Source organism: Budorcas taxicolor, chromosome 12, assembly GCF_023091745.1.
Source record: "Budorcas taxicolor isolate Tak-1 chromosome 12, Takin1.1, whole genome shotgun sequence".
Taxonomy (NCBI): Eukaryota; Metazoa; Chordata; class Mammalia; order Artiodactyla; family Bovidae; genus Budorcas; species Budorcas taxicolor.
Window position 1 is genome coordinate 77,352,921 of NC_068921.1, and position 23,378 is coordinate 77,376,298.

The window sequence follows — 23,378 nt, forward strand, 5'->3', positions numbered from 1 at the left end:
CACTTCCCTACCTGCACGCTTATTTACATAACTTTTTATAACATTCCCTGTACTTTTCTGTAAGCTGATGCTGCCCTAATTATAGATTTTCAAGAGAACGTTTTTCATTGTACCCCAAATTATATAGTGCTTTTCAAAAGGTACCTTCTTACTGGTTTACCAAATACCTTATAAACTCGTAATTACATAAAACAATTCAGGTTACAGAATGGAAACCGCCTGTACTGTTAACAGATGTTGGCTGGTATTGTTACATAATTGAGCACAAGGCTTTCAAAGATCTATAATATTTTTCTTGTGCAGCAAGGAAAGAAATGACTCATTATAGCCACAATGTATCACAGAGGCTCCTGATCAAACAGAACGCATATGTTCTATTTTGTGAGTTCCGTACAGCGCATTGTCAATGGACTTGCCTTTGTGGATGGGAAAGTGCCACTTATTCCAGCAAATTGCCTTTGTGGCATATGTTAGACAGTTTGTGGGCACCTGGGTGACACAGAGGCTGGGCCCCTTTATGGGGGCCCACCTGTACACAGCGTCCCACGGCGCCCAGCTCCCAGGAGGTTGCCCGATTAACAGAGCCCTCCAGGAACCCACTGGTGACTTGCTCTCCAAGCTCGCCTTCCCTGCAGACCCGAAGTGTGGCTGGCTCCGTATACAGAGCCCCCCTCCCCCGCCCCCCCCGCCATCATTTTCAGATCTGTATCAAGACACCAGTGTTTCAAATCACAAGGAAAGTAACCTCAGTGGAGCCCGAGGAAATAAATCCTATCATTAAGTGCTGGATTTAATGTTTAATTAATTTAAACATTAAATTAATTAAACATTTCTATTTAATTCTCAGCAATTTGGTAAAAAAAGAAAAAAAAAGAGGAAAGTTATTTATCTTAGGATATTAGAATAGAATTGGAAGGACCCTTGTGTATCTGATTACAAAACTCAATAAGAAAATGTTAGGTTCAGTTTTTGCATTGTTGAAAGACAGCCCCATATTTTCTTCTCCAGAGAATGCTGTGTTTTAGGAAATGGCTGGAGATATACGCAGGCTTAACTAATCCCTTTCATCGGAGGTTTTGGCATTGGCCTTAAGTTCTTCCTCTCTGGAAACTCCCCCCTTTGGCCAGAATTTTGAAAGGTGAGTTGCTGAAGTAGATTCTGGGCCTTTCTGCTTTGTTCTGTTGGCATGTTCCTCCCTTTCTATTCCTGTGATTCTTCCCTCAAAAACTGCCCTTAGTGACAGTGTTGCTCACTGCCGTCAAGGCTCCTTGCGGCACACTGAAGTTCAAGAACTGACTTAGCAGCTAAACAAAGAAACCTCAAGGAGAGGCTGATCCCTAAATGTAGCCGGACATGTTGAAAGTGATGCGTTATGTCACCGCGGCGTATCAGCATTGTCAGTTGCGTATCCTTAAACAACTCACCTAACGGAATGATTTACTTTGTGTTTAACTGCCTTTTTCAATTAAAGGAACTGAGGACGCAGTATCAGAAACCATATATTTTCTCCTGTTAACACCAGCATTGTTGGTCCCACAAGGTGGGGGGTGGTATGTTGGGGTTGTGCTGGGGGCCATGCTGCTCCAGTTTAAATGGTGTAAACAAGTGAGTAATGGTCAGTAGCGAGCACTCACCCAGCTTCCAGATCTTTCCTTCAGTGCATTTCCATTTCTGTGACCTTGCCGCACAGTTGGGAGGCGATATTTCAGGGCAGTTCACACTGTTTATTTTGCTGGCATTTCTTTGTATTTCTAGGGCCTTTCGTGTTTCACAAGGCTAAACCATATACAGCATTTCTTAAATGTGTATTTGCACTGCTGCTGCTACTGCTAAGTCGCTTCAGTCGTGTCCGACTCTGTGCGACCCCATAGGCGGCAGCCCACCTGGTTCCGCTGTCCCTGGGATTCTCCAGGCAAGAGCACTGGAGTGGGTTGCCATTTCCTTCTCCAGTGCATGAAAGTGAAAAGGGAAAGTGAAGTCGCTCAGTCGTGCCTGACTCTTAGCGACTCCATGGACTGCAGCCTACCAGGCTCCCCCGCCCATGGGATTTTCCAGGTAAGAGTACTGGAGTGGGGTGCCATTAGGTGGATGTATTAACTGTTACTCTGCAGATGAGAATTTGAACTACTAACTGACCCCCTTTGTTTGTTCTCTGTATAAAGTTTTGTTGTAACAGTGCTAATTACCAAACTGCTGAATTTGTGAAAAAGTGCACAGCAGTAATTTGCACCTTAGTGTTGCTTTGCCACTTAAAAAAATTGTGAACACATACACGGAGTGCACAGACTTGTTTTATGAGCTTCCAAGGAGCACGTTTATCTGCGGATCTGTGATCACGAGTGTAGCATTTGATGTCTGTATTTGTGAGACGCTCATTTTACCCCATAAGAGCTGTTGGGTGCTGAATGGGACATTTTAACAAGGAAGAGCAGCATTTTAAATTACCATGTGCTTGTGTTTATTATTTTTTGCTAGTTTTAGAAAGAAAAAAAAAAGGAAAAAATTATCTCCTTTCTCGTTCCTTGCTATTGGTGTAAAATCATGAACCAGAGGAGTCGCATCTGAGGGTTTTGGTGGAGAGTCCCTGTTAGTCCAGTGGCAGATGATAATGGTCCTCTTCTGTTAGCTTCACGCCCCAAGTAGACATTTCTACATCGTTAACGTCTTCTCACATACCTAAGCCAGCCCAAGCTCATTTTATGTTTTCCTCTCTGTAAGAACAGCCTCTGTTCCTAGAGTTCAGTTCAGTTGCTCAGTCATGCCTGACTCTTAGCGACCCCATGGATTGCAGCCCAGCTTCCCTGTCCATCACCAACTCCCAGAGCTTGCTCAAACTCCTGTCCATCAAGTTGGCGATGCCATCCAACCATCTCATCCTCTGTCGTCCCCTTCTCCTCCCGCCTTCAGTCTTTCCCAGCATCAGGGTCTTTTCCAGTGAGTCTGTTCTTCACAAGCCAAGAACAGCCTCAGGTGTTGGGAAAATTTTATTTCTGTCCTGTGGGCATGTCAGGAACATCCCCTCCAGGTATCGCTTAGTAAACCTGGGAGCCAGAAACGCAGACAGGGAGCTCTGACTATCTGAAAACTTTACACCTTCCGTATTGTTATACGTGTACTTCAGATTAATTCCACCTGCCTCTTAGTTGGATTTCTGGTGGCTAGGAACTTTCAAAAGATGTTTGTGTTTTTAAAAAGAAACGCAAAAAATTAAATTTTCTTTCCTGATACAACAGTTTTTCTGTACTTGTAAGAAATCCTGCTCCTGGGCAGAAAGGAGAGGTTTCAAAGGAGCCTCATCTCCATATGGTTTTAGTCGATAATCCTTTATCCACCATCTTCAGCCCTCATTCCTTTGCTTTCTTGCCTGTGGCTACATTTCTATCTCTGCATCAATTAGCACAGTGATTTATACAACAAGCAAGCAGTTTAGAGGTAATGGTACACAATTAACATCTCATTCCACCATAAAGGGTATGCTAAATACCCCAGTCATTGCTTTCTCTGCCTGGAATTGAAATAAGTGTTTGTCTTAATTCATATGCTATCTGATGTGAAGTGGGCCTGCCTTGTACTGCACTACACCATTAATCTAATTATAGATAGCTGCAAATGAAGTGCTGTCTGAGCCGTGAGATTGAAGAAAATAGCCTTTTGTCATTTAGCATGACTCTGTGAAGCAAGATCACACTTTCCAGGGCAATACCGCAAAATGGAGATCTCAGTAATATTGCTGCCTGTTGCGTCTTTTCTAATTACAACAAGCATTGTAAACACAACCCGGAGCCGATATAAATAGAGCTGTAGATACGCTGTCACGCGGGCTGTCGGAGAAAGTCCTCCGAGTGCTGTTGGATTAAATGATGCGTTCTGATTGACGGCTACCTTGAGACTGTGCTGATGGAGTTGTCTCAGTATTACGCTAACGCCTGCCCGGTGCCGGCCGCTGTGCCAGGCGCTTGGACTGCTGTCTCTCCATTTTGCCTTCTTCACCAGGCCTGTACTTCCAGGAGGACGGCGACAGGCTTTCATCCTGTATGTTTCTCGCGCCGTTCCGTGGACAGTTTCTGTTGGTTTGGTTTTGCAGGGCCTGGTGCTGAAGTAGAGGGGAATGTGTTTTGCCTGGCTTCAAACCGCTGCTTTGTCAATTGTGTGTTCCACGAAGAATTTAGGAAAGGAAAACAAGCTTGAATTACAGCCCTGGTTCCACCTAAATGCTGTATTTCTCGTGGGCTTTTTTCCCCCTAGTTTTTTTAAACACCTTTGTTTTCAGAGATGCATCATCATTTCTGCAACTCGGCATTTCTGTCACTTTTGAACCATTGACGTTTCCCTCCCTCCGGCTTAGGGTTAGGCATTTCAGCCTTAGCTCTCACTGCCACACTGTGGAAATGAAGACACAGCTTAACGTTGCAGACCCTTGGGGCAGAAGGTATAAAACTCTGAATGAGAAGAGATCCTTGTATTTGGACAAATGTGTTGGCCACCTTCCTTAGCCAGGGCCGAGGTGCCGTATAAGGCCAGTGCTTCAGGATGTTAGGATAACTGATGTAAAATAATTGATGGTGAAGCTTCATCGTTTATCCTTCAGTCTGTGATGGCTGCGCGGGCCCACAGTTGACATGAAAACGGCGAGCAGAGCATTAGCTGGACGTATACACAGTTCTTGTTCTGGGAAGAATGATGCAGGGAGGGAGACCGGAGCTGAGCCTGCTTTACGAGGAACGAGAGAGGAGCCTCTGAAGACACAACTGAAAAAAATAAGGAAACCGGAAGCACTCATCTTGTGAGGGGACCCCCAGACCCCTGAGTCTTACAGGCATGCGGGATGCATAAAACCGCTGGTATGTCTGGAGGCCTCGGGAAGAAGCACGGGGATTTAAGCTCTATGAGGGGACACAGATGCTAAACCAACCGATACCAGCAAGACGGTGCATTGTGTGACCGTCTGAGTGCAGTGTGTCCGCCGAAAGGGCTCTTTGCTGCCCGGGGCACCGAGCAGCATGAGTGCTGGGCAGGAATGGGCACGCCCACTGGCAGGATGTTTCCGTTAACCAAGTCTGGTTAAAAAGCATCTCTCCCCCCAAACCATGACGGGCCCACTCCTCCCCTAGCAACCACCCCACCCGGCAGCCCCTGCCTCACCACCGTTCCCCTCCTGATTCAGGTTCCCTGTTGAGAGCTGTATGTTCATTTTTAACACAGTTCCACTATGTTCCTTTTAATTGTCCATCTCTTATAGTTTTCTTCCCGATCCTTTTTATGTCTGGTATGATTTTTATCTCTTTCTTTTGAACTTTCTAGGGAGAAATTTTCTTGTTAGACATGGTTTTTCACTGCAGACACCACAAAATGAATTTGCTTAAAAGCTGGGGCTGGGGTTATTTGACCATGATTCGGTTACTAGATAAAGCCTGGGTTGAGGAACTGGAGCTCCGGGGAGCACCTGTTTTCCACTCCAACTTACACTAAGAAGTGTGTTTTCAGGAACTTAATAATTTGCCTGTGGTTTGGAGAGCACCTCCCCATACTCGCAAGGTGAGGTTCCCTCCTGATAGACCTGGGGCCGCTCAGCTTCCAGCCTCCCCCGACCAGCAAGCAGCCTCCGCATCAAGCAGACATTTCTCCAGACCTGAGGAGGGCAGAACCTTTTTGCTTCTCCCAAGATTCTGCTTCTCTCTCTCATCAGTGAACCTTTAGCATCCTGGCCAGCCACCCCCAAAACAGCGAATTGGTGGTCTGTCTGCTTGCTTCGGGCTCAGTCGGTCAAGAATCTGTCTACAGTGCACAAGACCCAGGTTCCAACCCTAGGTTGGGAAGATTCTCCCGGAGAAGGAAATGGCAACCCACTCCAGTTTTCTTGCCTGGGAAATCCCAAGGACAGGAGCCTGGCGGGCTACAGTCCATGGAGTCTGAACGAGTCTAACACAACTGAGCGAGTAACACTTTCCTGCTTGAAAATAATAACTTACCAGCAAAACTCTCCAGAAAAGTCCTATGGGACCCCTTAGGAATATTAAAATATTTAGCATAGGATAAAAGTGCGCACACATCATAGGGTATTTTCCTGAAATCTCTCACCTCGTTGACTGCTCTGCCTGTGCCCTCTAAGAATTCAGAGATACCAATAAATAGCTGTTTTGATCATAAGCTCTGAAAGCCCTCATGTGCATTCTTAAATGGCTCCCTTTCTGGGGCATCAGAAAGCGTTTGCAGTTCTCACCAAGCAGTTCACCCCGATGGGCCTCAGTGCTGCCTTGCCGCTCACCTCCCATCCTGGCCAGCGCCCCCTGGCCCGCCGCAGTGCCAGCCCAGAGATCGTTTTGAGAAGGTGTGTTTGTGTGGGCACGCTGAAGGGCCAGGACATCAAAGGTAATCTTAAAACGAAAACCTTCTCCTCCACCGCTGCTTTTTCTATTCAGAAAGGTCATCTCAAAGCCAACTGTTTGCAACAGAGCCTCTCCCAAGGCATTTACGCCCGTTGTTATTTTTTGCTTGTGATTACAATAAGTCGCTTATCCCCCAAACAGATTTAAGAACAATAAACAAATACAAAAGGAAAAGGAACGTCTCATCAATAACAAAGACCGCATCCAAAGGCATTGAGTTCTGTGAGCCTTTTACATCTCCTTCCAAGCAAAGCAGGAGTCCCACGGAGAAAGGAATCCAGATAGGAAAATTACAAAAATAGTAAAAGGATCCAGTTGTAGTCAGGATCTCGTCATTTTTGGGGTGCACTGGTGCTCGGGACAATCCTGGCACTTTATTTACCCGAAGGGGTTGGTTTGGGATGCAGCTAACATTGGTTTTTAAGGGTATCCTCCATGGTGAAGTGTGATAAATCAAATTATCCTGGGTGTAGAAAGATAACCTTGCCCCGAGTTCACATTTTGAAGTCAAATTGTGCGAAACACAAGAAGAAAAGATCTGTATGCTCGGGGGAAAACTAGCCAGCTGGACCCAGCGCTAAGCAGCCCCAAGAAGAAGCCACAGGGGAGGATGTCAGCCAGACGAGTAACTTTTTGTTACTTTGTTGTTGACTCTGATGCCTCTAGTGAGGTGGGATTTGCTTTTCCAAGGCATTCAGAGCGCAGATATTAAAACTGTGCAATTTGGTACAATTATATTCTCCCCCTCTCCCTCAGTCAAGCCAGCCCCCCCCCATAGATTTAATGAAGGACTTTGAGGTGCATTTTGTCGTTGATAAATAGCCCCTCTGCCGAGAATGTTTATTGGAGTGACAGCAGAGTGATTCTCCTTGCTTTTTCCCTCGCCACTTATGACTCAGATGAATTTTAATAGGAGCAAAAAGCTTTTATTTGCGCTGTAATTTCACTTAAGGATCATATCCTTCAGAAACTGGCAGACACGTGTACGTCTGGATTGCAAAGTACACGCTCAGGAGTAAAGGAAAACATGCAGAAGACGTTATTATTCAACCTGTCACAGCGCCACGAGTCCACTTGGAATTTAGGCCATCAAGTTCTTCCGTGGGCCCTCTCCCCGCCCCCAGCCTCCCCCACATGCCTTTGAAAGTAGGCCCTGAGCACACACTTAGAGATGTCCACCGCTCTGGACAGGATGAAGGGTGATTCCATTTGGCTTTTGCCTCCCTGCTATCACAATACCCAAGGAGTCTTTAAGCTACAACAGCTTTTTTCTAACAAAATGGAGCTGCTGGTCACGCCATCTCTCTTGCCCCCAGGGGAGATGCTCTTTGGTAGGAATCAGAAAATCTTCAGGTGGTGGTTCCAACTTGAGCAAGCAACACTTCCCCCAACCATGTCTTGTCTCTGTTTGGACTCGTGTGTTTATTCACAGAGATCTAGGATCCGCCCCCCGCTGGGCAGAAATTCCTTCCTTGTATTAGAAAGGTTCTGGTGGACAGAGGTGCCTTTCATGTGCCCCTCATCATTTGAGGGGCCACCTAGAATATGGGCCATTGAAGTCCTGGGCTTGCAATCGTTTCCCTTCAGTGGTTTTTAAAATATCGAGTTATTGTCTCTTGGTGTAGAGGATATTCACATTATATTTCATTTTCATCAACTCTAACCATCATGTTAATGCTGGAAAGACCACGTAATGTTGTGCTTAAAAAGAAAAAGTAACTTTTTCAATCATGAATATAATGTTTTATGTCACTGGAAAAAAAAAAAACCTGAATTTTAAATATTCTTTTGCCCCAAATGGACACCAAAACCTTTTGTCTTAACTTACTGATAACGCGGTCCAGCCGCTGTCTCGGGGAGCCGGGGGTTTGACACAGCCGTCTGCTGCCACCTACCGGTGAGTTCTGGCAGCACCCGCCTCTCTGCTGGCCGGCCCAGCTGCAGAATGTGTCCGCTGGGAAAAGTTTCCAAGGGAATACAGGAGAATTCTGTCTTCTTTGTAAGGTTTTAAGATGTTTTCCTCAATGATCCGGGATGATTACTGTTTGTCACTAATGAATTACTGGACTCGTTCCGCTTTCAAGAAATTTCATACACAACTGGCTCACAACATAGGGCAGAAGCAAACGAATGCGTTTGGCTTCCGTGTGCAATCGTGAAAAACTATGTGACTTCAGAGGTGGTGTAATTTAAAAGCTGCAAACTGATTTTGAACAGTTGCTGCATTGGAGGAGGAAACGTTCATCGTGTGATCTCACTTTTTTTTTTTCTCCCCCTTTGTAGTACAAGGTGCGTATCCTCACCAAACTTGCCGCAGAGCTGCACAAATTTATGCTGGAAAAAGCTGCCGAGGACACAAGCAGCATTCTGCGCTCCCCAATGCCTGGTGTGGTGGTGGCCATCTCTGTCAAGCCCGGGGACCTGGTAAGGACTGTCCCTGTCTGTCGGGGGGGGGGGGGGTGGTGCGGGGCAGACCAAGGCAGGGTCCCAGGCTTGAGTCACATCACCCCACGGTATGGCAGAGTACCTCTTGCACACTCTGTCCAGCATTTCACATCACAGTCTCTCTCAGCACCTCTCCTCCCAAACGACCCAGGGAAACTGGAACAGAAATAAGGCCAGATCCATTTTTCTTTGGCAAATTTAGCGTCTCAGGAAGCGTTTATTTAAAATTCCTATTTACCCTCTAGCTGTCTGTGGTTTAAGCATTCCTGAAGAAGTCGTACCAAGAAATAGCCCCCCCTCCCCCGCCCATGGGGAACTTTCGGCATGCATCCTGGAATAAACGGGAAGGGTGCTAAGGAAAGTTATTGCCGTAATCTTTGTGGTACCAGAGCACTTCCCAAATAAAATCTAGGATCAGAGGTTGAATTTTTTCATTTTGACCTTGTGACATTAAGGCACAAATCAAGGGTGTATTATTCGTATTTCCTCACATGTTCAGTCTCCAGGTCATTTGCTGTGGACAGATTGGTAGGATACAGTCATTGTCCTAGAACAGATAGAAATCTATTGATCAGCATTGAAAGTAGAAAGAAAACAAAGATGCAACCGGAAGGTTTCCAGGGAGCAGTTCAGTCCTTGCGTTTTTATCTCTGTGCTGGGAGAGCACAGCCAAGCACGATGGTCTTCAGTGGATGATATGGTGATTCCATTTTGTGTCTCAGTTATGTCACAGGCATTTATGCATTTTCCTGTAAACATGATATGAAAACTGCCTCTCTGTTTCTTTATTAACGTAAGTAAATTAATGTTGAGAAAAACTAATGTAGTTGGTTGGCATTAGCTTCTAAAAAAAGTACTTGCAGTAGGCAAATATGAGCAAAAAATGATTGGTTTCAGTTGTTTTAAAATGATTAGGCCTGAAACTGATATGTGAAGTTGGAGAACTGACCCAACAACTGCTTTACCTGATGACACAGAAATGGAAGTACCGGCTTTTAAAAGAGGTTCGGAGCTGGGGATTGTTACGTTTGAAAGCACTGACATCCCCAGAAGAAAGCCCTCTTTAGGACTGTTAGGCTACCTAGCGTCAAGGATTTGGGAGAGGTGATGCGGATTCAAGATTGGGTTGAATATGGCGGTGGGGATTGCCTTATATCACTTCCTTCTGAAGGCTTTGGCCTTGACGTTGAGAAGGCCTATACCCACTCCATGAGCAGAGCAGTCAGTGGAATCTCCTAGTGACTAGGAGTGTAGGCTGGTAAACAATGGGAGGGAGTCGTGCTTTGGTTGTTTTTATTTTTTCATTTTCCTCCTTAAGCTTTTTCTGGAAGCCACAGAGGCTGTATGCAGCCATCCTGAGCTTGTCAGTTCTAATTATGCAACTTTAATTATAAAACCATATTTGCACTTAGGAAAGAAACAGTCACTGAAATCCTTACTTTTCTAACACCTGAATCAGGGCCTTAGAGGAGGGAGAAGGATGGGGCGGTGCTCCTGCTGAGAGATGGGGGTTGGCTTGGGATTCAGGCTGGCGGCGCCCTCCCTGGAGGACGGGGAGCCCGCAGCCTTCTCCTTTACATCAAGAGCTTCCTCTTGGCCTAGCTGCTCCAGAGACCACAAGTGTTTGGCCTTCATAATCTCCGTTTCCTGGTTCATAATTTAATGTGGGAAAGCCCAGCATTTTAGTGAAATGGGACAGTGTGGTATTAGGTCTTGGTTCATTTCGGGGGAGCTCAGACATCGGAAACCACCACCGATAATTAAATGTGGGTATTCAAGAGTGGTTTGCCTTGAGAAGGAACTGGGGCCTCTGTTTTAAGTATTTCTTTGAAGACAGAGCACGTGACAGGCTTTGGGGGGGAGGTCCACAGACTTGCCCCCTGGTCACCTTGCTTCTCAGTGCTCACCTGTGTGCCCAGGCTGGTCATGGAGGGCAGGTGTTTGTTTTAATTTCTCTCTCCAGCTTCCGATGCCACTTCGGTCCTTGCAGGACTTTCTTTCATATTCTGTATCATTGTATTTTGATAAAACAGTATTTTCCCTTGAGTTATTATTTGTAAAAAATGTCCCAGACCGCTAAGACCTGAACCAGATGCATGCAGGGTGTGAGACGTTTAATTGCCTGCTCTTGTAACAGCTTCTGCAGTTAATGCTGCCTTGCGTAACAAGAACACAAGGAACTTTTCTTGGGCCAAAGGCACGGCCCATACCTGAGGACACTGCAGGAAAATAACTCTTGTAGCTTTCCAGTTTTGAGGTTTAAAATTATTTTAACACTGCGGGGCATGTTGTCTTGTTCTTAGCAATAACAATAGCTGGGCCAGGGTTCCCCTCTTATCAGTAGAAAGATAATGGAATCAGTCATCCCTGCGTATTTTCAAGGAAAACACTGACCAGGAGAACAGGGCGGGGCCTACCTGTATTCTGTTTGCTTTGTATAGTTTAAATCCCAGCTATCTGTAATTTTTATGTTTAGTGTAAGTAAAACCTGACGCGTCTTGGAATGATGGGCCTGGAACTATAGCGTGTCACATAGGTAATAAAGGGCAAATCTGTTCTGCGAAGCAGAGTTTTAAAAGACCATAAGGGGCCTCAGGACAAAATGACCCAAGGTGGCTGTTTAGAGGTGGTCAGAGAGCTCAGTGGGGAGAGGACTCGCCCTGCCCCCCACCCACATCCCCAGCACAGAGGCTGGGTTTTACTCTTCATGCTCATTTTAAGTTCACACAGCAAAAGTTGCTAGTACTTTCTCAGTGTCTATTACATGCTGTTTAATATTAAATGTGGTAGGAAAATCAGTTTTTAAAGTATTATATAATATTTTTTAATATGTTGGGAGGGAATGCTAGTTCATAAGTAGTAGAATGCATATACGGAGAAGGCAGTGGCACCCCACTCCAGTACTCTTGCCTGGAAAATCCCATGGATGGAGGAGCCTGGTGGGCTGCAATCCATGGGGTTGTGAAGAGTCGGACACGCCTGAGCAACTTCACTTTCACTTTTCACTTTGATGCATTGGAGAAGGAAATGGCAACCCACTCCAGTGTTCTTGCCTGAGAATCCCAGGGACCGGGGAGCCTGGTGGGCTGCTGTCTATGGGGTCGCACAGAGTCGGACACAACTGAAGTGACTTAGCAGCAGCAGCAGAATGCATATAAGCATGTAAACCAACAAGAAATGAAGTCAGGGTGGATTGAGAACAGCTAGAATCACACATTTAATTCAGAAAACAGTTGCCAGAGTGACTTTTATATGCCTTTCCTATGTGCCTTTTTCATCTTCCTTCTGAAAATAATCTTAAAATAACTGATTTTTCGTTTTGAAAAAATACCTACTTTTCTATACATTTAACAATATCATAAACCAGGGGCACTTCTATAATCAAAGCTAACATTTAAAAAATAACTTGTTTTAAGTTTTTAAACTACTGTCTTTATAATTTCTTGAACAAAAATATTAAAAATATATGTTCTTTCAGAATGATGCTGAATACATTTTTTTTTCCCCAGCATTAGACTCACCACTGCTGAATTTGTGGTACAGTTTTCATTTTGACTTTGACATAAGAAACAAAAAATAAAAGTGAGGCAACCATGGGGACATTCTAATATTGCATTTGAGTAAGATTCTTTCGAGTTCTGTTTAGATTCTACAGTCATCTGAGATTTGCATCAGAAATGCTCATCTAGTTTGATGGATATTAACTTATTGTGGTGTAGTCATTTCATGATCTATGAACTTCAACTCATTTTGCTGTATACCTTAAATTTATACAGTATACTCATGTCAGTTATACCTACATAAAATGGGAAATTACAAGAAAAAGAAAAAGAAACACTACCCATCTAATACATCACAAACTATGAGACATGAACCGGAAGCAGGCTGTATACCCATTTACATTTCCTTCTTTCTTAATTATGATTTTGTAAGTTACTAGTTTGTCAGACCAGGTAGAATCCTAGATCGGTATTAAGTACCTGTTGCTGCTTTTTTAAACCACTTAGCCTGTTCAGTGTTGGCAAGGCAAGAGTTTGGAGTAGTTTAGTGGGGCTGAGATGAGGAAGATCCACTTTGTAATGAAACTGACCGTTAGCAGAAGGGTCATTAGCTGTTTGAGATTGCTGCTCTCATGAACAATTGTCTTGGGCAAAAAACAAAAAATGGCATATTCTATAAAGTGCACAAGGAGAACATAAAGTGTGGGATCAGTACTAGGCGCGCCCCCCAGGATTCATGCTGGTTGACTTTCTCCGGGGAACCTGTTCCTCTGCGGGGTGGGGTGGGTGGGGACGACCACTGCTCTGGAGACACGGGTGTGTGCACGGCACTCAGAGCTGCCCAGCGTCCCTAAACCGCCTGTGACTGCGCTACGGCAGATCGAATGAACCCGCCAGGAGACCTTCCCCTTCGCCTTTGAAGCCGCCTCTGCCCGCAGGTCTCCCACAGGAGAAGGGCTGAGTGGGGGTGACTTCGTCCTCACGCAGCCCAGTATTGAGAGCCACATCTCCCTGGCAGAGGACCGGGCCTGGGTGTTGGATAGAGTCTCCAGTTTCTAGGATGTCCAGTCCTGAAAGAATTACCATTATTGTTTCCACTTTTACATAGCGGGGGCAATTCAGTGTGTTGCGTAAGCTGCCCGTGTCTCACACACACCTGGCTATATTCCAAGGCACGTCTAGCTTCATGCACTCGTTCTGGAACATTTTTCAGCTTTAAATTATGAAATACTACAGACATAGAGAACATTGTAGAGTATAATAATGCAGGTACTCATGTGCTCTCTGCTCACCTTTACCATATTTTCCTTCAGATTTTATTTATTTAACAAAACGTGGCCGATACGGAGAACTTGCCGTGTGGCCTCTGCCCAGCAGAATTCCTGCCCTGCCTTCTTCAGAGGAATGGCCATCCTGAATTTGGCCTTTCTGTCTTCTCCAGATGACATTTATTTTTGACTGTTGTTGATGAGTTTTTGTTGATCGTAACAGTTGGGGAGTTTTTACAGTTTTAACTTGACAAGGATCAATATAAAATGAAATATTTCTGTGGACCAGTCAGATATTGTAGGCATGTCTACAAGTTGGCATCTGATTTTATTTTTCAAGGGATGATCTCCTTGGGGTGAGGCGACATGTTTTCTTTGTTTTAAACGTTTTTGAAGATGACAATTCCCAACCTTAAGGAGATTCCAAATACCTTCTCTTGCCGTTTTGCTAAAAATAATAGTACGAATAGTAAATTTTAAAAGGTCATTGTCTCACAGAGTCCTTTAAAGCAGCGTACTTCACATAGATTGAGAATTCAGAGTGATTTGTTAAAGGTTCCATCAGTGACATCAGTTTTAACTGGTTTCCTTTGTAACTTAGAGGTTCTGACTCCGGTTTTGAGCTCACTTTGGGGTGGTGGGAAGTAGTAATTCCCTTCATTTTAAGGAATTTCCCGAAAAGCTGGACACGTTTTGTGCTGGCCGCCTCTCTGTACTCTTGCCCCAGACTCTGAGCTCCCTGCTTTGATGCCCAGCTTGCGTCCAGGTCAGGATGGCAGCCTTGGATGGGAGGGCGAGGAGACCCCAGGAGTGCCGGGCTGGGCCAGTGCCTCTCCCCTCAGCAGCCTCCTGAGGGAGTCTTGGGTGCCCAGACCCAGTAAAGGAGGCCTCACGCTGCAGATAAGGGCTTTGGCAGCGTTTCCGTCGCCTGCCCGCTCTTTCTTTGTAATCTGATGATGGTTCCTTCCATCACTGCTTAAACACTGCCCGGTCTCCTGGGGTCTCTCACCCTCTTTACGTGAAGATCTTGGGATGTGAATGCACGTCTCTTCTTCAGGAAATATCAGGGGATATTAGCCAGCCTATCTTACCAGCTCAGAAAGAGGAAGTTATTATAATCAGATCCTCGCATTGCTTTTTAACCAAATCTAAGATGCCTTTTGCTTGTAGCTGTTAACAGCGTCTGTCTTCAGATCTAAGGGCCTCAAAATGCACCGCATTCAGGCACCTGTGTTCTCAGTCACACAGCCTTTAAAACCGTAATTGAAGGATTTTCACTTTTGTGGAGTCGGCAGCAGGGTTGACACTGATCCCTGCTTTCAGGTGGCCCAGCGCAGCAGAAGGGGAGACCAGGGCGGGCCGGTGAGCCCTCCGAGCCTTCTGTCTAATTTGGCAGAAAAACACAGAACGTAGGACAACAAAAGAAGGCTACCTTTTCCATAAAAATTCTTCCCACCCACCCTTCTCCCCCCCCCCCCAACAAAAAAAGGGATTTAATTTTTCAGCTGCATGCAGTGATTTGGTGCTCACTCTTGCATTGAAACAGTTGCTGTCTGAACAGGCAGGAAACACTTTTCTTTTAATTGCTGAAATCATTCGGAAGTGCTTCGTGCCCTGCTTCTATACAGCAGATGCTGTGCATTAATTGGCCTGCGTAGAAGTGACCCAGGGTTCCTTGCAGCGGGCCCAGTTTTAGGCAGAGGGCTTAAACAGCTTATTTATTATTTTGTATAATTTGGCGTACATTATGTGCTCCTGCACGTGTCGTATTTCATGGTCTGCAGTTTCTAATGTCATGTGGGTTTCAAAACCTGTGTTTCTCTGGTAATGTACCAGCAGCAGGTAAGCTCAAAATACCATCCATCAGGAGCTAATTTTTTACCCAGATACTCCAATGACTGATGAACCTGTCTTTTGTATGAATGTTCAGCGCAGTAGAAAGCCATATGCCACTGGCACAGTTTCCCATGCATACTTTAGAGATGCTAGAGAGTAGGCTTATGGGGGGGCGGGGGGGACCCTCCACGCCATTTGTGGCCTCTTTCCTCTATTTCCAGGATAACACCTTAAAAACAGCCCTGATTGTGGACAACAGAAGAGGATAGGGACCGTCTTAAAGGAAATCTGACTCCCACCATCCTTTTCTTCATCAGAAATATGACTGCACGCTCTTAATAGGAAGCCTTGTTTTGTTACTCCCCGTCTGTTCAAAACAGACCTCAGCCCATTAGAAGGGCCTCCCTTGTGTGGAAAGACCACAGCTGTTACTGTAAATTTCATCCCGTCACTGTGTCACCCCCATTTTGTGGCTCTGAAGGATGAAATTGAGAAATGGAATACTGTGCAGTCATCCTTCACATCTCCAATTTTAGGCCTTTGCCATCATTTTCATGCTTTTATTCCAAATCAAATAACATTAGTGAGCTACAGCACCTTCTGATGAATGTCTGGTCCTGAGCGCAGCTTTCAAGTCTGGACTTGGGGTCAGTGGGGGCTTCCTTTTATGTTTGGAGGAGCTCTTTCTCCCCCGTTTCTCCTCTCTTTCTCCCACTGCACCTTCTTGGGGCTTTCTCCTTGCGTTTGCAGTTGGAACGATACAAGTTGCCAAATGCGTTCTGGCCAGAGCGGTGTCCCAGAGGGACGCGTGCTGGAGAAGGTTTTGTGTCTTTCCTCTCTGGGGAGGGAGTACAGCAAACCCGGTGGAAGGATATTGGGGGCTTTAATCAGAAATAAGAAGTGGTTTAAATCATTAGCACAACAAAGCCGACTATAAGCTTGAAGATAAAAGTCTCTGGGGAAAGAGTCCTCTGAAAATAAATGGAACTTGATAGATTTCCATATCATTTATAACTTCCCTTAATTACACTTGGAAGACTTGCCAGTAAAACTGGAAAATTGGCAGCCTATATCCATTAGAGTCATTTTGCCGACCATGGCAAGCAGCTGGCTTTACTGGATTTTATTTCCCATCACTCACAATTAATCATCAGCTGGAGATGTCTGAAACTCTTCAGCCCAGAGCCCTGCCGGGTGACATTCAGGCCTCCCAAACATGCTAAAATCTGCCGAGTAAATGGGCCGAGGTTTCTCCGTGGCTTACTCATTTCGGAGCAAGGCAGGCTCCCGCCTAATGAGTGCGCTCCGATAATCGGATGCGAATGTGAACCCTGACCCCGTGTCGAGGGAGAGGACGCAATAAGCCGGATGAAAGATACGGGATTCAGACCTCCAAACTTTACACCAATTAGACAGGGAGCGGCCAAATACATCAGGCCGAGTAGGTTTATCAAAAAGACTTGCATGAGGCTTGTGACCATTTTGTAAGCCCGACATTGGAGACGTCCTGTCACAATCACTAAGTCTGTTATCAGATGATCCACCGGCGTGTCGGGGAAGTGTGCGCCCACAAACCCCGCGGCGGCCCCGACCCCACGTGCGCGCTGTCGGGTGGAGACCAGGCCGTCCAGCGCCCTCTCTGCTCAGCCAGCTCGCGCCCCGGCTTTCAAGCACACGGGGGAGATGTGGGCGGTGTTCCGTTGCTCCTGGAGCTCGGGGAGGGGAGGGGGAAAGGCACGCCTAGACAAGGAAGCTTCCAGATTGTTGAGAGGAGAGGCCTGTGTCCTGCCGCCCGGGTGACTGTTGGCGCTGGAGCCCGTGGGCCCCGCAGGTCGGGGGAGTAGCCACAGTCCCAGCCCCTGTCTCTGTTCTTTCGCGTCCGGCCTGTACTGTGTTCCCTTCCCTGCCTGATTGGCGAGGGACGAAATAGCTTGAATTTAGGTCAGGTTCACGTGCGTCTACACGGTTGCGTGCCATGTGTGCGTGCGTGCATAACACGATTCTGCTGACCGCAACGCGTCTGTTTGGTGGAGCGTCAGGGAACAACTTATCCCCGAGTTTTTTCCTCTTTTAGGGACTAAGGAGCAAAAAGCACGGCACAGAGCAGATTGTTGTGCGTGAATGAGTGAGCGCAGAAGGAGACATGAATTAAAAGTTCCACCAGAGAAGCAAGTCAAGTCGAGGCCAGCAGAGGTGGGGGAAGAAGGAGGGAGCCAGACAGGATGAGGAGGAGGAGGGAGCCTGGAGGGCCCGAGGCAGTGGCACTCCAGTCGCGGGTGCTTTCACTGAAGCCCTTCTAAGCAACTCTTCTGGGCACCCTTGTCAGTCTGCTCTCTGGCCCCTGGGTGACCATTGGAAACCTCCCAGGTTCATTGGTTTCTTTTTCGTAGTCGATTGAGAGACACGACTTGGGAGAAGGCGTGGTTCTCGCTGGGCACCTGCCCACCCCTCCTGAGTATCTCTGCTGGATCAGAGGTTGTGTTTTTCAGGTGGGTGATTGGGGACCCACCCCTCGCAGCTGCCTGTACGTCCCCTCCTGGCTGCTGGCACACACAGCCACGGGGACCTGCAGGTCACTGGAGCCCCAGAAGCTTCTGGCCGTCTCCACCGCCGCCAGGCTCCAAGGCTCTGCTTGCACCTCCAGCGTAGCCGGCTTGAGCTGGACTGGGGCTGTGGCCAGTCCCCCAGCCCTTCTACGCCCCCTGGGTGACCACTGGAAATCTCCCAGGTTCATTCGTTTCTTTTTCACAGTCGCTTTAACTGCGAGTTCACTTTTTGGAAGATCCCGTAGAGCAGAGGTGAAGGGCTCTGTCTGGCCGGCAGTGCCAAGCAGCTGCCAGAGGGGCACGCTGGTGCCCCCCGCAGAGATGCTCTTGGGGCCGAGGACAGAGAGGTGGGCTCTGGGCACTCAGACACCAGCGAGGAAGCCCAGCTGGGCGAGGGTGCCAGGCAAGCGCCCGTGGCTCCCTCTGTGAGGAAGGAGCTCTCGGAGCCCAGAGGCGGAGAACCCATCACAATTTTTGAGACGGAACTTCCGTTGCCGAATTCCAGATCCACTTCCCAGAAAGTTCCATGGGCCCTGAGGCTGGAACGCGCGTCCCGGGTGGGAACACTGCTGTGTGCGGCTAGCCCTGGACCTGCTGCCTCTGAGAGCCATGGTCTGGGCCCGCTGGGTGTGCAAGCAGGGCTCCTCCCATCTCGCCGGGTCCCTCCTGCCTCTGAAAAGAGAGAAAAAGGCTCTGAGGTGCTGCCTCTCGGGCTGGCTGTTCTGACACCCCCCACGTGGTGAGGACGGACCCGCAGTTGGCTCTCGGCTCTCTGGAAGGCAGGCGCTGGTGGGTCACGGAGGGCTGCGGGCGCCACGTGTCCGCTCAGCTCTCCAGCCTCCGTGCCAGCCGCCAAGCTTGGCATCCCCTCTCCTCCCACATATCCCGTGCCAGGGAGCAGCAGCCCACCACCCAACCGGTGGAGGAGAGGAGCACGCGGGCTCAGGCGGCGCTGGTGCCAGCGAGACAGCCTGTGCGGCGCAGGGGGCCGTGGGGGCTCGGGGATCATTGGGGGATTTTGGGGAAGGAACATTCTCGGGCACTTCTGCCACGCGAGATGGGCGCCGGTGTCCAGCAGCCCTCCAGAGAGCCGGGTGCCCCAGGAGGTTCAGCTCTCCCATTTTGAAGACGGGGGCTCTTTCCACAAAGAGAGGAGAATGCAGCCTGGCTCCTGGTGCTGTCCCGTCAAGAGCAGAGAAAGGAGAAGACCCAGAAGGGCCCTTGTTCACCCTGAGGCCTGGGTGGGAGTCCCAGGTTGAGCCCCAGGGGTTTATATGGCAGCCCCGCCTGGAGTTCCCCCCTACCGGCTGGTGAACAGCAGTCAGTGCCCCTTGCAAGGAGGGGACAGGGCGCTAGTGGGCACTCCCTGGAGGAGTGGCTCCCTGCCGGGAGCCACCTGCTTGTCTTGCGAAGGCCGGGATGGTGTCCCTGTGACCTGGGTGCTTGGCTCTGGTTCACAGCCCCCCAGGGCTCCAGACAGAAAGTCCACCGTTTGCTAACAGCTTTACCAGGATGAAGTTCACACACAAAATCACCCTGTAAGGCGTGCACCTCAGTGGCTTGGCCTCTTCACACAGTCATGCGGCCATCACCGCAGCCAGCCTTAGAACGCCGTCACCCCCAGAGGAACCCTGCACCCATCCGCAGGCACTCCCCTCCCCGCCACTGGAAACCACGGGTCTTTTAAAAGTCTGTAGAGACGTGCTAATGCTGGACGCTTCGATTAAGGGAAGACATTCTGTTTCTGCCACATCTCTTTGGCAGAAGTTGATTCAGAGGTTCCCTGGGGAAAGCCCCACCAGCAGCACCCAAAACCTCCAGTTGTCAGGGATGGTTTTCAGATGACGACTTAACAAGGGAAGGGCCTTTGTCTGCGGTCCCCCAAAGATGTGCTTGGAATATAAAGTATTAGAGACTATTTCTGTTTGTTTTTTTGGCTACGTGGCTTGTGGGATCTTAGTTCCCCGACCAAGGATGGAACCCGGGGCCCTCGGCAGTAAAAGCGCAGAGTCGCAACCCTTGGACCACCAGGGAATTCCCAAGTACTAAGAGACTCTTGCCGCTGTTGAGATTATATTTCAGAGCTTTGACGGAGACTCTCTCAACAGCCTCCCTCTTGAATGTTGTTGCGAAATTCGAATGCTTTTCACACGCCTGTCCCCTCTTTGTGCGTTTTCCAGGTAGCAGAAGGTCAGGAAATCTGTGTGATTGAAGCCATGAAGATGCAGAACAGTATGACGGCCGGGAAGACTGGCAAGGTACGTCCCCAAGGGCCATACCTTGACGGCAAGCGGAGCCTCCACCTTGGAGTCCTAGATGTCGGGCCTGGGAGAGTCTGTGTGACGTCCGGGGTGCAGGAGGGGGTGGGTTGAAGAACAATTGTTCTTCACCTTAATGTCTTTCAAATTAAGGGGTCTTTAATTTTTAATGTTTACATCTGTCTTAAAGGCAGTGAGTTATCTGAGATGTAGGTGACCCAGCAGGAAATGGTTTTTAGAGATTGCAGAAATTAATGCAACTCTTTAAGATAACTTCTCCACAAAGAGAACAATTCAATTTTAGATCAAGAGGAGCTGAAAGGCCCACATACACATGTGGGACTTCACGATTCAGGGAGGGGGAAAAAAAAGAGAGAGAGATGTATTACTGAGATTTGTTAAAACTTCTTAAATGTATTTTCTGTCGAAGAAAATAGAACAGTCCTTTTAAGCGTAACTTCATCATTCTTCCCAACTTGAAAGGCACCGTTTGTAGCAGAACGATGCTTTTCTGAAGGGTGTTTTGCTTTGGAAGCACTGCACAGTGGAGCGAGGCGTGGCTCGTGTGTGGGGACAGCAGTGCAGACTGGCCGTGTTCTGCACTGTGGTCACTCCTGGGAAGGGCCCTGGAGCCTCGGGTACGGTGGGTGTCCTGGCAGAGCGGCACTGGCGGTCACCTGTGGAGTTGGCGTCAGATGCGGCCTCCGTCCGCCTCCCGCAGAGCAAGTGAAACCCGTGTTCAGGGGCCAGGCCAAGGGGGACACCCAGTCCCACCCCAGCCGGGAGGACAGAGGCCCAGTGCTGGGCCCAGCTGGAGGGGGCCTCGGACGACTGCTCCCAGTCTCCTCCCAGTTTTGGGGGACTGATGCGATCTGGGCTCCAGGGGAATCCTGCGTGCCATACCTGATTCCTTTCTAAGACGTGAACGAGAACGTGTTGGTTTGTGTTCCTGGGCCCGCTCCTCCGCCCCGGGGGGCAGGACTGAGCAGGCAGGGCAAGGCCCAAGCCTGCCTGGGGCTGGCGGTTCTTGCTCGGAGAGGCCAGTTTACCTCCCGGGGCCCGGTTCACAGTGAAAGCAGGCCCTCTGCTCTTGAGTCACAGCATTATGACGGACACAGCTGTCAAAACACCAGAGGCTCCAGACCTTAAAAAGCAGCCAGTTCATTTTAGTTGCTCGGTCATGTCTGACTGTGCGACCCCATGGACTGCAGCACGCCAGGCCTCCCCGTCCATCACCAACTCCCGGAGTCCACTCAAACTCATGTCCATTGAGTCAGTGATGCCATCCATCCATCTCATCCTCTGTTGTCCCCTTCTCCTCCTGCCTTCAATTTTCCCCAGCATCAGGGTCTTTTCCAATGAGTCAAATCTTCGCATGAGGTGGCCAGAGTATTGGAGTTTCAGCTTCAACGTCAGTCCCTCCAGTGAACACCCAGGACTGATCTCCTTTAGGATGGACTGGTTGGATCTCCTTGCAGTCTAAGGGACTCTCGAAAGTCTTCTCCAATAGCACAGTTCAAAAGCATCAGTTGTTCGGCGCTCAGTTTTCTTTACAGTCCAACTCTCACATCATACATGACCACTGGAAAAACCATAGCTTTGACTAGACGGACCTTTGTTGGCAAAGTAATGTCTCTGCTTTTTTATAAGCTGTCTAGGTTGGTCAGAGCTTTTCTTCCAAGGAGCAAGTGTCTTTTAATTTCATAGCTGCAGTCACCATCTGCAGTGATTTTGGAGCCCAAGAAAATAAGTCACCGTTTCCATTGTTTCCACATCTATTTGCCATGAAGTGATGGGACTAGATGTCATGATCTTAGTTTTCTGAATGTTGAGCTTTAAGCCAACTTTTTCACTCGCATCTTTCATCAAGAGGCTCTTTAGTTCTTCGCTTTCTGCCATAAGGGTGGTGTCATCTGCGTATCTGAGGTTACTGAAAAAAAGCAGCCACTTCAGTGCAAACAGCCCCGTGGAACGAGGCCTTCCAAGTGTTGCCACGTAGGTTCTCTTCTTCCCGAAAGGGCCAGGCTGGAACTCAGGGGATGAAGGCCGTTCTCGCCACCACAGGCGAGGGCACCCAACCCACAGCTCTGGCCGTTTTGCCACTTGCTCAGACGGCCAGTGACTTCTAACCTTATGCCTACTTATAACCTAATTCATCCTCACATCTAGGCAAAAACCACCAAGTCCAGTGGGCTGTCTAGTTTTAACTGTGAACACAAATTTGGGAAAGCAAAAGCTGACTGAAATCAGGAGTAATCGGGGCACGGAGGTGACGTCGTGGGAGCCACGGCTTTCGGCCCGCATTCTGAGAACTTCATTTCCCTTCACAGGATGCTTCGGATCAGGCCCGCGCGCTTCTGCTGTTGATTAATACCTGTTCTGACTCTTGGATAATTGTGTGTGGGGTTTGGTTTTGGTTTTCTTTTTTCCTACCATTAACCATGAGGGAGCATTTCTCCAAACCTGAACCTGTGAGAGACAGGAGGCGGGGGGTGGAGACTCACCCAGCATTGTCCTCGCCGGCCTTGACCCCGGGGCGCCCGGTGCAAAGGACCGCAGCAACACGGGGCACAGCGGCTTCTAGCAGCTGCGAGGATAAGGCGGGGTGAGGGCCAGCCCCGCCACGCGAGGACGCCCTCAGCGAGGTCCCCTCGATGGGCCCCCACCGCCGGCCTCCTGCCTGCACTCCAGCACCTCCCCAGCTGTGCCTTCACTTCCAGAACCGGACAAGACTGCTTCCTCCTGGTCTGCTTAGTAATTCTTACTCTCCCCTCTTCTTTTTTTTCTTTTTTTAATTCAAGGTGAAATCGGTACATTGTAAAGCTGGAGACACAGTTGGAGAAGGAGACCTGCTCGTGGAACTGGAATGAAGCATTTACAGCCTTTCAGTCATCACCCAATTTAATTGGCCATTTGTATTATTATTCTTTCACACTCAATTTATTCAGGTGTTCGGCAGGAACACCCCTGTGGGGCAGATTTTACATGGTCATATTTACTCCACATATAGTCAAAACCAACATTCTGCCAAAAAAATCACCAATGGAAATTTTTTATTGATATAAATACTTGTACATATGATTTGTACTTCTGCTGTGAGATTTCCTAGTGTCCAAATAAAATCAATAAAACTGAGCAT

The 23,378-nt window shown here is 48.1% G+C and overlaps 1 protein-coding gene across 1 annotated transcript in view; it reads left to right on the top strand.

Annotated features, from left to right (window-relative positions):
* Positions 1-23,378, top strand: part of PCCA (propionyl-CoA carboxylase subunit alpha) — a 381,652-nt gene extending 358,274 nt beyond the window's left edge. Inside the window, exons 22-24 of the mRNA XM_052649967.1 lie at positions 8,670-8,810; positions 20,162-20,239; positions 23,041-23,378. Coding sequence (XP_052505927.1) covers positions 8,670-8,810; positions 20,162-20,239; positions 23,041-23,109 — 288 coding nt within the window. The 3' untranslated portion in view covers positions 23,110-23,378. The remainder of the gene's footprint in view (positions 1-8,669; positions 8,811-20,161; positions 20,240-23,040) is intronic.